The sequence below is a fragment of the Furipterus horrens genome, unplaced genomic scaffold (genome assembly GCF_987537825.1).
Source record: "Furipterus horrens unplaced genomic scaffold, mFurHor1.1.pri manual_scaffold_5, whole genome shotgun sequence".
NCBI lineage: Eukaryota > Metazoa > Chordata > Mammalia > Chiroptera > Furipteridae > Furipterus > Furipterus horrens.
This window is the reverse complement of record NW_028327175.1, coordinates 129,196,992-129,212,600: the sequence shown is the minus strand read 5'-3', so window position 1 is coordinate 129,212,600 and position 15,609 is coordinate 129,196,992. Positions and strand designations below refer to the sequence as shown.

The 15,609-nt window shown below is 39.9% G+C and overlaps 1 protein-coding gene and 1 non-coding gene across 2 annotated transcripts in view; both read right to left on the bottom strand.

The window, feature by feature from the left end:
* DNAH3 (dynein axonemal heavy chain 3) overlaps positions 1-15,609 on the bottom strand; it is a 286,172-nt gene that overhangs the window by 118,518 nt on the left and 152,045 nt on the right. Inside the window, 6 exon segments of the mRNA XM_090277784.1 lie at positions 1,317-1,451; positions 2,019-2,238; positions 4,601-4,692; positions 6,833-7,009; positions 7,745-7,858; positions 8,060-8,168. Of these exon segments, the coding sequence (XP_090133910.1) occupies positions 1,317-1,451; positions 2,019-2,238; positions 4,601-4,692; positions 6,833-7,009; positions 7,745-7,858; positions 8,060-8,168 (847 nt within the window).
* On the bottom strand, positions 77-202 carry LOC150009805 (small nucleolar RNA SNORA28). The gene has a single exon (XR_016511576.1). It is a non-coding gene; the product is annotated as a small nucleolar RNA SNORA28 (small nucleolar RNA).

Sequence of the window (15,609 nt, the reverse complement as noted above, 5' to 3'; positions counted from 1 at the left end):
TCTATTTGCTTTTATGTTTGTTTTTTGATTGATTCCTTTTATACTTTTTTTATTTTTATTTTTTTATTTTTTTAACGCTGTCTAAGTCCATATAACAGCCAGTCTCACAGAGCAGAGAGCACTGGAATAGGTTAGACTCGGTTGCTGTAGCAAGCGCAAATTGTGGCAGGCAGATTCGATCACCTGCCACAGAGTGTTGCTCGCAGCCTTTTATACTTCTTAAAAACTTTTTAATTAATTTTTTTCAATTATGGTTTACATTCAATCTTATCTTGTATGAGTTTCAGGTACACAGGATAGATAGTGGTTAGACAGCATAGTGGTTAGACAATGAAATACTTTACAAAGTGTTCCCCCTGATGTTTCCCATACCCACCTGGCGCCATACATAGTTATCATAATATTATTGACTATATTTCCTTGCTGTACTTTACATCTCCATGACTATTTTGTAACTACCAGTCTGTATTTCTCAATCCCTTCACCTTTTTTACCAGTCCCCCAATCCCTCCTCCCCTCTGGAAACCATCAGTCTGTTCTAGGAAAAGGAAACAGTGGTAATTTTAACAAATTACTTTTCTATTGGAAACATCCTTTCTTGAGGCCTACATGCTGTTCTGACTTGATCAGAACTTTCATGAGATGAAATGTATTTTCTGAGCCTGGTCACACTCTAAAATATAAGTAATCTTCTCTGTTATTGATTCAGGGATGGTCATGTAACTATGCCACCATTCACAGCTAATCCTGAGATTTTGGGGAAGCCACTTGGAGAGTGATGCTCTTTATTTCTCCTGGGCTTTAACCTGTTGCAATCTCAGCCTAAGACTGTTGGGGGCCCAATGCAGAATGCAGTTTTAATGCAGAGAGAGCCCAGAAAAGAAGACAGATTCCAGATGGTATTATGTAAAAACCTGGATTCTGCTGTGCCTGAGGCCAGCATATTTCTATTCTATTAAGGTTAAATAAGTGAATAAATTCCTTTTTGTTGAGTAAGGTAGTTTGAATAGGATCTCTATCACTGGAACTGAAACAGTTCTGACTAATTCAAAACCCAGTGCCCTAAAGGGAAGACCCCAATTGTTAAACATAAGAAATTTCAAGGAAGATGGTCATAGGAAAAACACTGAATTTTAAACTTCAACTTGGAAATGAAATGAAGCCAAAAAAAATTAAGGTGCCTTCATGTGTCCCTCAACCTCTCTTCAGGCACCTCTGATTACTGTCATAACACCAATGTGCCATAATTCTTTTTAATTCCTGAGTTTAGTAAACAGTAACATAATTATATGCCCATGTGGGTCCAATGAACCAACCTGGATAATTTTCCCAATAAACCAAGGTACTGGCTGGAGTTTCTTCTTTTTGATGTTCTCATTCAGCACTTCCATAAAAACTTCATAATCTGACTTAGGAAGAACAACTCCAGGGAACAAATCTGATATAATTCCCTGATAATCATAATTTGAGAGAAGGTAGAAAGGATGAATTATCATCTGTATGACCTCTACATTGTCCTAAAATGAGATCTACAAAAATCTTTAGAAAATTCCAAACCTCATTTTTCTGCACCAAAACTCACTCATGACCAGAAATTCTGACACTATCTGTTCAACATGATTTCCCTCCCAAATATAATTTTAAAAGTCAGCAAATATTTAATGAGCCTATGCTATTCTTTGTACTAGGAATGAACAAGACAGTCACAATTTCTGTCTTTATAGTACTTACAACCTTGTAGATAGGCATTAAAATAATTATAAAAGTAAATTAGTTAAATTTGATTAAAATAATTACCCACACCCAATAGTGAATATTATCCTATCAGTGAAACTATCTTCATAAAAATGGGAACTAGACAGAAAAGTTGCCATCACCATTATTATTTAATGTATGGGGAGGGCCTCTGACAAAAGGGATGCTGGCTCTCAGGAGATGGACAGGGTGCGGAGGGGATACCAAGGAAGGAAACATTTCACTTTCAGAAACTGAGTTCCAGAGCCAGTTCTACTGCATACCTGAAAAAGAGGGACATCTTGAGCCAAGAACTTGGCCAGGTTGACATCAAGCAAGGCCCGGAGCAGCAGGACACTCTCATTCTCCTCTGGGTACTTGAGTTTGAGGTTGCCAGCGGCAGTGAGTACAGACTTGACAGCACGCATGCCATAGTCATAGTGATGCTGAGAGGAGAGCTGCTCTGAGCACAGGCGGTAGGTTGCCACAATCTTCTGGGCAAGACTGGGAGGTAAAGACAAAGGTCTGCACACCCCCAGAGAGGACCACATCCTGCTCAGCACACATTCCCAACATTGTTTTGCCCTGCCCCTTCAGAAACCAGACTTACTTAAGGACTTGAAGAAGACCTATCATTTGAAGACCTCTTAATAGAGTTGCCATGATCTCAGGAAGCATTGTAACCCTCAAAGTTAGGATGAAAAAAAAGCAAGCATACACACAGATATATAACATACTGTATGAGAAATTATATGTGTATGTACTTTTATATGTTTATATGAGTGTATGTGTACACACAGACACATACATGCACACACATACATTTGGAAAGAATACATCCAACTATTAATAATGTTAATTGTTAATTCCCAGAGAGTGGGACTAAGGGCTATTGAAGTGAAACTCACTTTTTTAACTTCTGTAACATTACAATTTTTTCAATGTCCATGTCTCACTTTTTAAATTTAAAAACCAACTCAAACTTTAATATACTCAGCATATAACATGTGTATACTCACATCACTACCATTTCTTATTCTCCTGGGCACACTGCTGGACCACATATTCTAGCCTTCCATGAAGTTGTGGTAGTCATGCTATTGAGTTCTAGACAGTAGTACGTGAATGAGAGGGGGAGTATACCACTTCCAGGGCTGGTCCATAAAAACTCCCCCTGTGAGATCCTTCACACCCCTGTATTGCAGTGGTGACATATAAGGAACTGGGTACCTTCCCTTGGGGAAGGACCGCCCCTGATCATAAACACCCATTTGGGTTTTCCAGAGAGTGAAAAATAAACTTTTCTATGCTAAGGCAATGGGATTTGGAGGTGTGCTTATGCACATCTTCCTTGTGAGGAATCCCCTCTACAGGATTGATTTACTTTAAAAGCAAAGACTGTGCTGCATAGGGCTGGCCTAAGGCAGGTGGTTCAGTAAAAGTTTGTCAATTGGACAAAATAAATGAATTAAATGAGCAAAGAAATGTAATCCAGATCTCTTACAGAAAAAGTAAATTAAACCTCATGTGATCAAGAAAACTTCTTGGCCTAGGAAGAGTGGCACATGCAGACCCTTGGAATGAGAACGAGAAGAGCCAGGCCACAAAGACACTGAGGGTCTTTGGAGACCTCTGTGGTAGCAAAACATTGATTGATTATGGCCAGAACAATGTAAAAAGACAAATTTAAAATAGGTCAATAAAAGCCGTTTCATAATGATATAAATACAGTAGTCCCTCTCTATATCGTGGTTCACTTATTGTGGTCTCACTGTATCACGGGATTTTTTTAAATATTAAATTTAATTATTTATCACGGATTTTTCGCTATATCATGGGATTTTGCGGTACTGTATATATATGTTGTTAAAGTCACATAGGTTTAAGAGTGTAGAATATGTTTAAGAACATAAGTAGTGTTTATAAGACTATGGAAAAGGTTAATAAGTGAGTAGGAAAGGTTAATAAGGGACTGGGAACAGTTTATAAGTCTGTGGGAAGGGTTTATAAAGCCTTAAAATATATATAAATACTAAAATAAATATAAGGTTCCCACTTCGAGGATTTCCACCTATTGCCGGGGTGGGGGGGTTGTCTAGAATGTAATACCCACGATAAGTGAGGGAATATTATAACTCTAGGTTCATGTGATAAAGGCACTGATGGGTGTGTGTGTCTTGGAAAATGGGGTAATACTGGAATAAGAGATACCCAGTTGGTTAAAATAAATAAATGTTATATAGTTAACAATATTCATTCAAAATTATATTAAAATTTCCCCTTCAATGTTGGGATAATTTTATGTTTTTCCATGTTGCCTTAAGCATATGTGTGTGTGCATGTGTCTGCACACATGCGCACATGTTGCAGGGAGGAGCAGGGAGCAGATGAGTGGCTACTTTAACAGAAGTCCATAATAGGTATACATAAAGAAAGTAATTCCTGGCTGCTGTGGCTCAGTGGGTTGAGCGTTGGCCTGCAAGCCAAGTGTCACTAGTTCGATTCCCAGTCAGGTTATATTACTAGGTTTCACGTCAGGTCCCTAATTGGGGGTGAGAGTGAGAGGCAAACACACAGTGATGTTTCTCTCCCTCTCTTTCTCCTTTCCCCTCTCTCTAAAAATAAAATAAACAAACAAATAAATAATTTAAATAAAGAAAAGAAAAAAAGTAGAGACCTTTCCTTGGGAATCTGGGTCATGTCCCAGTCATGAACCAAGGCCAGGGCTAGGTGCCTTCACATCAACTTGTAAGCAGAAGTCTTTTTCTTAATTCTCTTTTGCAATGGGCAACCCACCTTGAATCTACCACACAAAAGCCATTCATTCAGGGACTTTAGGACCCCCTGGAGAAACAATGTAACATACCTCCTGGAGTCCAGAAACCCCATGGAGTACAGAGAGATTTCTCCAATGAGGGCATAGTCTGGCACCATCATGGCCACTGTCCGGAACAAGGCCTGGAAAAGAAACAGCCATTGAGAATCTAAAAGCATACAGCGAGCACTGGGGAGGCAAATCTGCAGAGGTGAAGAGAAGTAGCGTGATCACTGAGGCCATGTTGTTGATGATCAAGGAAAGGTGGGCTGGTGGACAAGCCAATGCAGAGAAACTGTCTTCACTGGACAGGTTCCCTGCTCCAGTGACCTCTCCACGGGCCCTGTCCAGGTGCATGCTGTCCTACTGGGGCCCTCCACAGTGTGCAGAGGCCCTAGGTGCTAGTGCCCTAACAACACCTCATTCTCCTAAGCCAAATGAGCACCATTCAGCTTTTGGAGCTTTCCAGCAGGAGTCACTTAGGAATGTAGGACCACTATGTCAGATCTTGATTTGAGTCCTTTTTCTGTTATCTACTAGCTATGGACAAGTTATGTAACCCTGCTAGACCTCAGTTCTTTTCTCTCTAACAGCTGTATCCTCTGCATAGTTATCTTGAGAGCAAATTATATCACATAAGTGGGGTATTTAGAAAAGTGAGTAGCACATAGTGAGTGTTCAATAAACATCAGCTGTTGTTATTATTACCTTAGAATTGACTTGCTTGAGTCATGCAGTTAGAAGTAGAGCAAAGACTGGAACCCTGGCTTCCTGACCCCCACACCAGTGCTTTCTACTATAACACTCTGTCCCATGGAAGTTTCTTGTGTAGATCGAACATAGTTGTTGGCTGGGAAGGGTGCAGGGGTAAGTTACAACAACTGGATGGTAAAAATGAGAAATGTGTGTCCAAATTCTACTTTGGTTCTCACTGGCCTATATTTACCTATAGGAGAGGAGAACCTCCCTGAGTCTTCTCCATTCCCAGGGAGGAGGAAGGGTGGTGGGTCTGAACAAGATTCTAGGGCACTGATCAGAATACATTTCTAGCAGGTGGAGAATCATGTCCATGAGGGCCTTGAGTAATGTTTTGTTCAACGTTATTTCATTATAGCATTGATGAGATGCTATAGAAAATTAACTTCTTCATATCAATTAGCCTATGGCAAAATCATTTTTGTTATATGTTGTTTCGCTTAGAGTTGTAGAATCTATCAATGACTTTAAACGAGAACTTACAGTGCTAAAGTCAGTGAGTGTGACTTTGGCTGGGTCTTTCTTGTGTCTTCTACTCAAGGAGATGGAGCAATAACTTAGAACAATATCAGTAAAGAAGCAGACATAGACGTCTCCCTCTGGTTGCTCTTTTCTTGCAGTTGCAGTGCTAGGTATTCTTCCCACAGGAGGCGACCCAGCCATCTTACACTTTGGGTTTTTTCCTTCTATGAAAAAGGCATGCTAAGGACATCCAGGTCTACTAATTTCAAGATGGCCTGGTTGGCTCTTTCTTCTCCTTCAGAGGCATTTCCTTGTCCCATTAGCAGCAGGGTCAATGGCTATTGCCATGGTTGTAGCTCAGGCCAGCTCAGCAGAAGGTACTGGGGACAAGCATGCTCTCTTGCCATCTCTCTAGCTAGTTGAGACAGCCTACTTTGATATATATGGACACTGCTTAGGTGCCTATTAACTAGCTTAGTAATAAAAGAGAGCTCCAGACTAGGTTTAACAGAGTTCTCTGTATCCAACGTTGATGCTCTCTGATAAGCAGATGTATATTGTTTGACTTACAGTGATATTTTTTTTTACATTGAACAAGAATCTAAAAATCAGATTTTATGTAAAAATCAAAATTTATGGTTTTTCCTAAAAAATGAGATGATCTGACAATTTATGCTGCATTGGGCTAAGTAGAAGCTGCTGCCTGTAGATGGGGCATTCACCAGAGTCCCTACTGTGCCCAAGTGGCTTCTCTCAGTTGTATTACCTGTCTGACCCCTGAAGGCAATAGAAATAGTGACCCTTGTTCTAATGCACATTATTTCCTATTTGCCATTGGTTATTATGTATATCTCTACCCATTCCTTTCTTTTCCCTTCCCCACCTCCCATGAGAGGAAGTGGTTTTGTTCTAGGGCCAAGTACCATCTTACCTCCATCAACACTCTATTACTTAACACAGGTGAATGTCAGTTGGTCCCATTATCTGGCTTCTCTGAGACTCTGTGTACTCCCAGAGGTTTCTATATCATAAGTGCACCCAGCATTCATTCATGTGGATGTTTACCTTGAGATTATCTGGCAGCTCAGCCCTGCCAGCATATCCAGGGTTCATGGTGATGAAGACAGCGCAGGTCGGGTTCAGCAAGAGCTCAGTGCCTTCAAAGATGAACATCTTTAGCTTCCGAATAATGGCTTGTTGAATGCTAAGAATTTGCTGAGCCACCACAGACAGAACTTCTACCTAGGGTGAGAACGGCTAGCTGAAAGGAACTCCTGCTTCTGATGGGCACCCACCCCACTCTTCCTGAGACCCCTTCACTTAACAGAGAAAGAACCCAGTCACGCGAGAACCAGACCTTCACATTCAAAATTAGGAGCATGACTGGGGTTTTGGTAAAGAAAAATGTCTGTGTGTGTGTGTGTGTGTGTCTGTGTGTGTGTGTAGTTTCCATAGTAGGTCATCTTTCCTCCAGTACCTAGCATAATGCTTCACCCATAGTATATATTTGAACAGCATTTTTTTTTTTGGTTCAAATTGCATGTTTATATGTCCTGATCTCAATTCCCCACCCAAATAGAATTAATCACTCCCTCTTCTGTGAGACCTGTTCTGTGCCACTATTGTAGATGTCTATCAAATTGTTTGTTTCATTTAATTTTTATTTCCCTTTGCTAGATTGTAAGAGTCTAGAGAAAAAAACCATTTCTTACCTTTGTATCATGAACACATGTGAAGTATCTGATACAGTAGTTGCTCAATAAATTTTTGAATGAGCTAGTGAAAAAGTGACTATGATGAAGGTGTATATGTGTATCAGGCATTTTATATTGTTGGGGCTGTTTTTGTTTAGTTCATTGAGTATCTATTCTGTGCAAGAGGCTATAGAAGTTACACATACCCTGTCATTGAGGAGCTGAGAACCCAGAAAAAGGCCCCTACATATCCAACTCTTCTGTACCCCAGTAGTAGGGTTACCTCAATCCTGTTGAACTCATCAAAGCAAGCCCATGCTCCAGCCTGGGCCAGCCCTTTGAAGAACTTCCCCATGGCTTTGTAATCCAGACCATCTGAGCAGTTGAAGACTACATACTAGAGAGAGGGAGGATGTGGGCACCGTTCAGGATGGGTTCCATACACAGGCATGAGGCTCCTTGCTTCCTTTTCCACAGGAGGAGCTGGGATCCACACTGCCTGTTACATGAACCCATCTCGAACTTCATACCAATTTCCCTGGGTAGGGGTCTAAAAAGAAACAGGAGGAGAGGGTGGGGATGGACAGCATTTCCCTACCTGCTTGGCCAAAGCTTTGGCAAGATCTTTGGTGGTTTCTGTCTTGCCTGTCCCAGCTGGACCTTCTGGAGCCCCCCCAAGATTCAGCTTCAAAGCCCCCATCAGTGTTCTAAGGGGAAGAAAATAAGAACTCTGTGTCTGAGTCCTAAAACACAGGAAAGAAATTGGCTCTTGGTTTATTTTGTTTTGACTCATACAAATAGTTTAAAAATTTTCCATGATTATATGACCACCATTGTGAAGAATTCTGTTTTACTCAGCAATGCAACCTCAGAGTCTGGCTTATTGGTGCATGGGTGGCACCCATAAGCATTTGTTTGCATGAATAAATGAATACTTACAGGTGTAAATGAATCAATAAAAAATTCTCATAAACTCCACATTCCAAACACCAATGCTACTAATGGAATGGTGAAAGTAAATATATTTTGCTTGATAGATTATGAACTCTTGAGTTCAGGACATAAATTTAATTTAGTTTCATATTCTCAGCAAACTAACATAGTTCCTGGTACATGGTGTAGGGACAAGGTAAATGTTAGAAATAAATGTTGTGTTAACTGTGGTTCCACAGCCCCCTGCACAAGCTTCTTCCCCCAGTACACTAGGTTGAAGGTTCCTGGAGATCAAGAAATGGCTATTGAATAATGAATGGAATAAGAAGATGGCAGCTGAGTAACTAGAATCTGAGTCCACTTGCTCTTGCCCCCGATTTAGATCTTCGGCTGATCTTCCAATAATTAACCCTAACAATCAACAGAATCCCAGCTGATAGGAATTTCTCCTAGCCAAGGAGTACAGAAGATGCTTCATACCATTCAGTAAGGAGACGTTTTAAGCTGAAGGGGAAATACTCTGTGCATGGTGCCTGCGGCAGTGGAGAGATCAGACAGAAATCTCAGCTTAGGAGCTCCCTCCTGTCTCAGAGCAGGAGGCTCTAGTCCTGCACAGGGATCCCTAACCCTAACTGGGAGAGACTTGGGAGGTTTTATAGAGTCTGGGAGACCCAGGCTACACACACACTGAGCAGCACGTCCATAATAGTAGTGTTTACCTGAAGAATTCCAAATAGGGACTCAATCTCCTAAAATGATCAGGTTGCCATATCTGGGTCTGTCAGAGGCACCAGCAGGTTGTATCCAGCTGTGACCATGAAAGACATTTTGCTTTGGGGGGAGGGGGTATATGCAGAGAACCAGACAGTGATTCAGTACTGCAGTATGGGTACCACATAGTGTCTTTTTAAAAAGAAGCTGAAAGGGTGCTGGGCAAAGACCCCGCACATAGTTGCTCATTCACCAAAGAGACCATATTGAAAGCGTAGTTCATTCCCATTGAATCCAGCTGGGCAGGGAGTTCAGAGAGCTGTGCAACAAGGGGTTTGCTGGACCCTGCCCAGCTCAGCTTTGCAGAACACAGAGTTCTGGACTGTGCCTCCTACAAAGGCAGTGAGTGGGCTGGGAGGTAGGTGGGCTAGATTTGGATACCAGAGATTCTTTGAAGCCATGCAGACCCTTCCCCTCCACCCTACACAGAGTAAAAACATTTAGGAAGGGAAAGATGCACCCATCCTCTTCCTGTGGAATAGTCTGGCCAGGTTCAGCAGCCCCCTGCTGGTACATACCAGCAGGGGAAAGAAAGGGAGATGCTAAGGGGGCCCTTTCTGAACTTTCTCAGCCATGATGAGATGCTGGTTCCTTGGGTTCTATTCCACTGAAACCAGCTAAGTAGAGAGTGCAGAAATTTACACAGTAAGGGGGATTCAGGGACCTCCCCAGCCTTGGCTCTTATACAGAGCTCACATCAGCACCAGGCAGGACAGAGCTGATCCTTTTACACAGATTGGCACTTCATATAAAAGGGACAGCTAACTCATCAGAAACTATACATTATCGGCAATAACCTGGGACAGAGCAAGACGTGTGGCACAGGGGCAGGTGAACACACCGACTATCTTCCCTAAAGTCTGAATAGCACCTCCAAGGGAAGATTGAGGGGTCCAATTCTCCTGATCACACCAGAAGCCCTCTCAGGAACAGACAGGTAAGCAATGAGGCCAAGACAAATTGCAAGATCACATAGAGGCAGGTGGAGGTGGTACCTGCAGTACTTTCAGACATTGGAAGATCCACCTCGGGGCTTGTACTGATGAAAAGCCAGCAGGGCAGAGCAGCAAGGACCATTCCAGATGCAGCCAAGCCTAATGCAGATATCCACAGGCTGTAGATCACTGGTAGCCTCAAATAGGCTGCCTAGAGCTAGATGGGACTGGTGTCTAACACTGTCAGAGTTGGATCCAGAAGGAGAGGCCTGCAGCCAAGCACTAGACTCTGCTGAGACAAATTCCACTTCATTTTTTAATTTTTTTTTCCATTTTTTAAATTGTTGTTCCATTACAGTTGTCCCATTTTTCCCACACTGCTCTCCTTTGCCCCACCTACCTCGCACCACTCCCCCAGTTAATCTCCACCCTATTGTCCATCTCCATGAGTCATTTATATTAATTCCTTGACTAGACACTTCCCCTTCCTTCCCCCCTTTCCCCCATCACCCACCCCTCTGGTCACTGTTAGTCTGTTCCTTGTTTCCTTGCCTCTGGTTCTACTTTGCTCATTTGTTTCGTTCATTGGGTTCCTGTATTAGATGAGATCATATGGTATTTTTCTTTCGCTGCTTGACTTATTTCACTAAGAATAATACTCTCCAGTTCCATCCATGTTGACACAAAAGGTAGAAGTTCCATTTTTTTTTTTTTTTTCTGATGCACAGTACTCCATTGTGTAAATGTACCACATTTTTTTGATCCACACATCCACTGATGGGCACTTAGGCTGTTTCCAGCATTTGGCTATTGTAAATAGTGCTGCTATGAACATAGGGGTGCATAGATTCTCAGAATTGGAATTTCAGGATTTTTCGAGTATAATCCCAGCAGGAATCACTGGATCAAAAGGCAGTGCAATTTTCAGTTTTTGAGGAAATTCCCAACTGTTTTGCATAGTGGCAGCACCAGTCTGCATTCCCACCAGCAGTGCACTAGGGTTCCCTTTTCTCCATATCCTCACCAGCACAAGTTGTTTATTGATTTGTTGATGATGACCATTCTGACTGGTGTGAGGTGGTATCTCATTATGGTTTTAATTTACAACTCTCTGATGGCTAGTGATGTTGAGCATCCTTTCATATGCCTATGGGTCCTCTGAATGTCCTCTTTGGAAAAGTGTCTGTTCAGGTCCTTTGCCCATTTTTTAATTAAAGAACTCTTTAATATATAAAGAGTCATATAAGTTCTTTATATATTTTGGAGATCATACCCTTGTCCGAAGAATCATTGGCAAAAATGTTTTCCCATATAGTTGGTTCCCTTTCCAGCTTGCTGATGTTGTCTTTCACTGAGCAGAAACTTTTTAGTATGATGTAGTCCTATTTGTTTATTCTTACCTTTATTTTCCTTGCTCTTGGAGATGGCACAATATCACTCCATGGGGTATATGAGATTTTACTGCCTCAGTTTTCCTCTAGAACTTTTATGGTGTCACAGCTTACATTTAAGTCTCTTATCCATCTTGAGTTTATTCTGGTGCATGGTGTAACTTGTGTTCTAGTTTCATTTTTTTTACATGTCCTTGTCCAGTTCTCCCAATACTGTTTGTTGAAGAGGCTATTTTCACTCTATTTTATTCTCCTTGCCCCTTTGTCAAATATTAATTGACCATAGAGACATGGGTTTATTTCTGGACTCTCTGTTCTGTTCTATTGTTCTATATGTCTGTTCTTAGGCCATTATCAGACTCTTTTGATTACAGTGACCTTGTAATATAGTTTGATATCAAGTATTGTGATTCCTCCTACTTTGTTCTTCTTTCTCAAGATTGCCAAGGCTATTCGGGGTTATTTTTGGTTTCATATAAATTTTTGAAGTATTTGTTCTAGGTCTGTGAAATATGTCATTGGTATTTTAATAGGGATTGCGTTGAATCTATAAATTGCTTTGGGTAGTATGAACATATTAATGATGTTAATTCTTCCCATTCATGAACATGGTATATGCTTCCACTTATTTCTATCATCCTTAATTTCTTTCTTCAGTGTTCTTTAGTATTCTGAATACAGGTCTTTTGCCTCTTTGGTTAAGTTTATTCCTAGGTACTTTATTTTTCTTGTAGCTATAGTAAATGGGATTTTTTTTCTAGTTTCTATCTCTGATATTTTATTGGTTTACAGAAATGCCTTCGATTTCTAAATATTGACTTTGTACTCTGCTATTTTGCCAAATTCACTTATTAGGTCAAGTAGTTTTTTGGTGCAGTGTACAGGATTTTCTATGTGCACTATCATATCATCTACAAATAATGACAGTTTTATTTCCTCCTTTTATTTCTCTTTGTTATTTGATTACTGTGGCTAGAACTTCTAAAACTATGTTGAATAGAAGTGGAGAAAGTGGACATCCTTGTCTTGTTCCTGACCTTAGGGGGCAAGCTCTTAGAGTTTTCTCATTTATTATGATGTTGGCAGCAGGTTTCTCATATATGGCCTTTATAATATTGAGGTATGCTCCCTCAGTTCCCAGGTTGCTGAGCATTTTTATCATAAATGGGTACTGTACTTTATCAAATGTTTTTTTTCAGCATATATTGACATGATCATGTGACTTTTATCTTTCATTTTGTTTATGTGGTGTATTATGTTCATTGATTTGAGAATATTAAACCATCCTTGCATCCCTGGGATAAATTCCACTTGATCGTGGTGTATGATCTTTTTGATGTATTGCTGGATCCTGTTTGCCAATATTTCATTGAGGATTTTAGCATCTATGTTCATCAGTGATATTAACCTATAATTTCCTTTCCTTGCTGTGTCTTTATCTGGTTGGAATTAGGATAATACTGGCCTCTGAAAGAGTTTGGGAGTCTTCACTCTTCTTGGATTCTCTGGAATAGTTTGAGAAAGATAGATGTCAGTGCTTCCCTAAATGTTTTATAAATTCTCCTGTGAAGCCATCCCATCCAGGGATTTTGTGTGCTGGGAGTTTTTTGATTACTGCCTCAATTTCACTAGTTGTTACCAGTCTGTTCAGGCTTTCTACTTATTCTTGATTCAGTTTTGGAAGTTTATATGTTTCTAGAAATTTGTCCATTTCACCTGGGTTGTCAAATTTCTTGTACTTATTTCTTATAATCCTTTGTATTTTGGTGGTATCAATTATGATTTCTCCTCTTTCATTTCTTATTTTATTTATTTTGGTCTTTTCTCTTTTTTATTTGATGAGTCTGAGTAAAGGCTGTCAATTTTGTTTATCTTTTCAAAGAACCAGCTCCTGGTTTCATTGATCCTTTGAATTGTTAGTTTAATCCTTATGTCATTTAATTCTGCTCTGATCTTGAATCTTTCCTTCCTTCTACTCCCTCTGGGCTTTGTTTCTTGTTGTTCCTCTAGTTCTTATAGATGTAGGGCTAGGTTGTTCAATTCAGATTCTTCTATCCTTTTTAGGTAGGTCTGCATTGCAATGAACTTCCCTCTCAGGACTGCCTTTGCTGTGTCCCTTAGGATTTGGGCTCTTGTGTGTTCGTTTACACTTGCTTCCTGAAACTTTTTTTTATTTCTTCCTTGATGTGATTGTTAACCCATTGATTATTTAATATCACGTTATTTATTCTCCATGAGTTTGAATGTTTTTGAGTTTTTTCCCTTGAGGTTGGTCTCTAGATTCAAGCCATGTGATCTGAGAAGATGCTTGATATAATTTCAATTTTCTTGAGTTTGTTGAGACTTGTTTTGTGTCCTACCATGTGGTCTATTTTTGAAAATGTTCCATATGCATTTGAAAAGAATGTATATTTTGCTTTTTGGGGGTGAAAGGTTCTGTATATATCAATTAAGTCAATTTGATTTACAGTGTCATATATCCTTGGCATTTCTTTGCCCTGAAGATCTGTCCATTGTTAACAATGGAATGTTAAAGTCCCCTACTATGAGTGTGTTGCTGTCAATGTCCTTCTTGAAGGTCTCCAAGATTTTCTTTATATATTTAGGTGCATCTATGTTGGGTGCATATATGTTTACAAGGGTTATATCTTCTTGATTGATTGTTCCCTTAAGTATTATGTAATATCCTTCTTTGTATCCTTTTGTGACCTTTGTTGTGAAATCTATTTTGTCTCGTGTAAGTATTTCTACCCCAGCTTTTTTTCCATTTCCATTTGCTTGAAATATTTTTTTTCCATCCCTTCACTTTAGTCCATGTAGATTCTTTTTTCTGAGGTGGGCCTCTTGTATAATGCATATATGTAGGTCATGTTTTCTTAACTATTCAGCTACCCTATGTCTTTTGATTGGTGCATTTCATTCACTTACATTTGTCTATTATTGATAGGTACTTATTCATTGTCATTTTCCCCCTTTGTACTTATGTTCCTCTCTATCTCTTTCTATTTCTTCATCTTCTGAAAGCACACCCATTAGCATCTCTTGCAATGATGGTTTGGTGGAGATGTATTCTTTTAGCCTTCTTTTGTCTTGGAAACTCCTTATTTCACCTTCCATTTTGAATGAGAGCCTTGCTGGGTAGAGTATTCTTGGGTTGTAGGCTTTTGTTTTTCATTGCTTGGAATATTTTTTGCCATTCCCTTCTGTATTGTAGTGTTTCTGTTGAGAAATCTGAGGATAGCCTTATTGGAGCTCCCTTGTATGTTATTAGTTGTTTCTCTCTTGCTGCTTTTAGGATTCTCTCTTTGTCTTTGAATGTTGCCACTTTAATTATGATGTGCTTAGAGTGAGCCTGTTTGGGTTCATTAATTGCGATCCTCTGTGTGTTCTGCAGTTGCGTGACTATTTCTCTCCTCAAGTCAGTATGTTTTCTGTCATTACTTTTTCAAACATGTTTCCTCTCCCTTGTTCTTCTTCTTCCCCTTCTGGGGAAGATATAGATATTATGATATAGATATAGATATGATATAGATATTATGATGTTCGTGTTGTACTGCAGCTGTCTTAAAGCCTCTTCATTCTTTTTCAGTCTTTTTTTCATTTTGTTGCACTGTCTGGGAATTTTTTCTATGTTCTCCTCCAGGTCACAGATATGATCTTCTGCCTCATCTAGCCTGCTTTTGATTCCTTGTACCATGTTCTTCAATTCAGAAATTGTATTCTTCATTTCTTCCTGGCTCTTATTTATAGTTTCTATGTCCTTTGTAATGTTGGTGTAGTTCTCAGTAAGTTTCTTGTATCTTCCCCGGAGTCCTTTGTAGTTTTCTTTGAGCTCACTGAGCTCATTAAACTTTTCTATAATAATTATTTTGAATTCTATGCCTGATAGTTTGCTTATCTCTATTTCATTTAGCACTCTTTCTGCTCATCTCGCCTTTCCTTTCAATGGGGTGTTGTTTCTTTGTCTTCCCATTTTTGTGAGTCTTTTTGTTTGTTTCTGCTTCTAAGATTGGTCTTCTTTGACTTCCTGTGTTCATGTTATGACCTTTTCTGTAGGAGGCCTGTGATGATTGATTCAGTGGTGAAGTCTCCTTGATCTCCTGAACTTGATGCTCTTG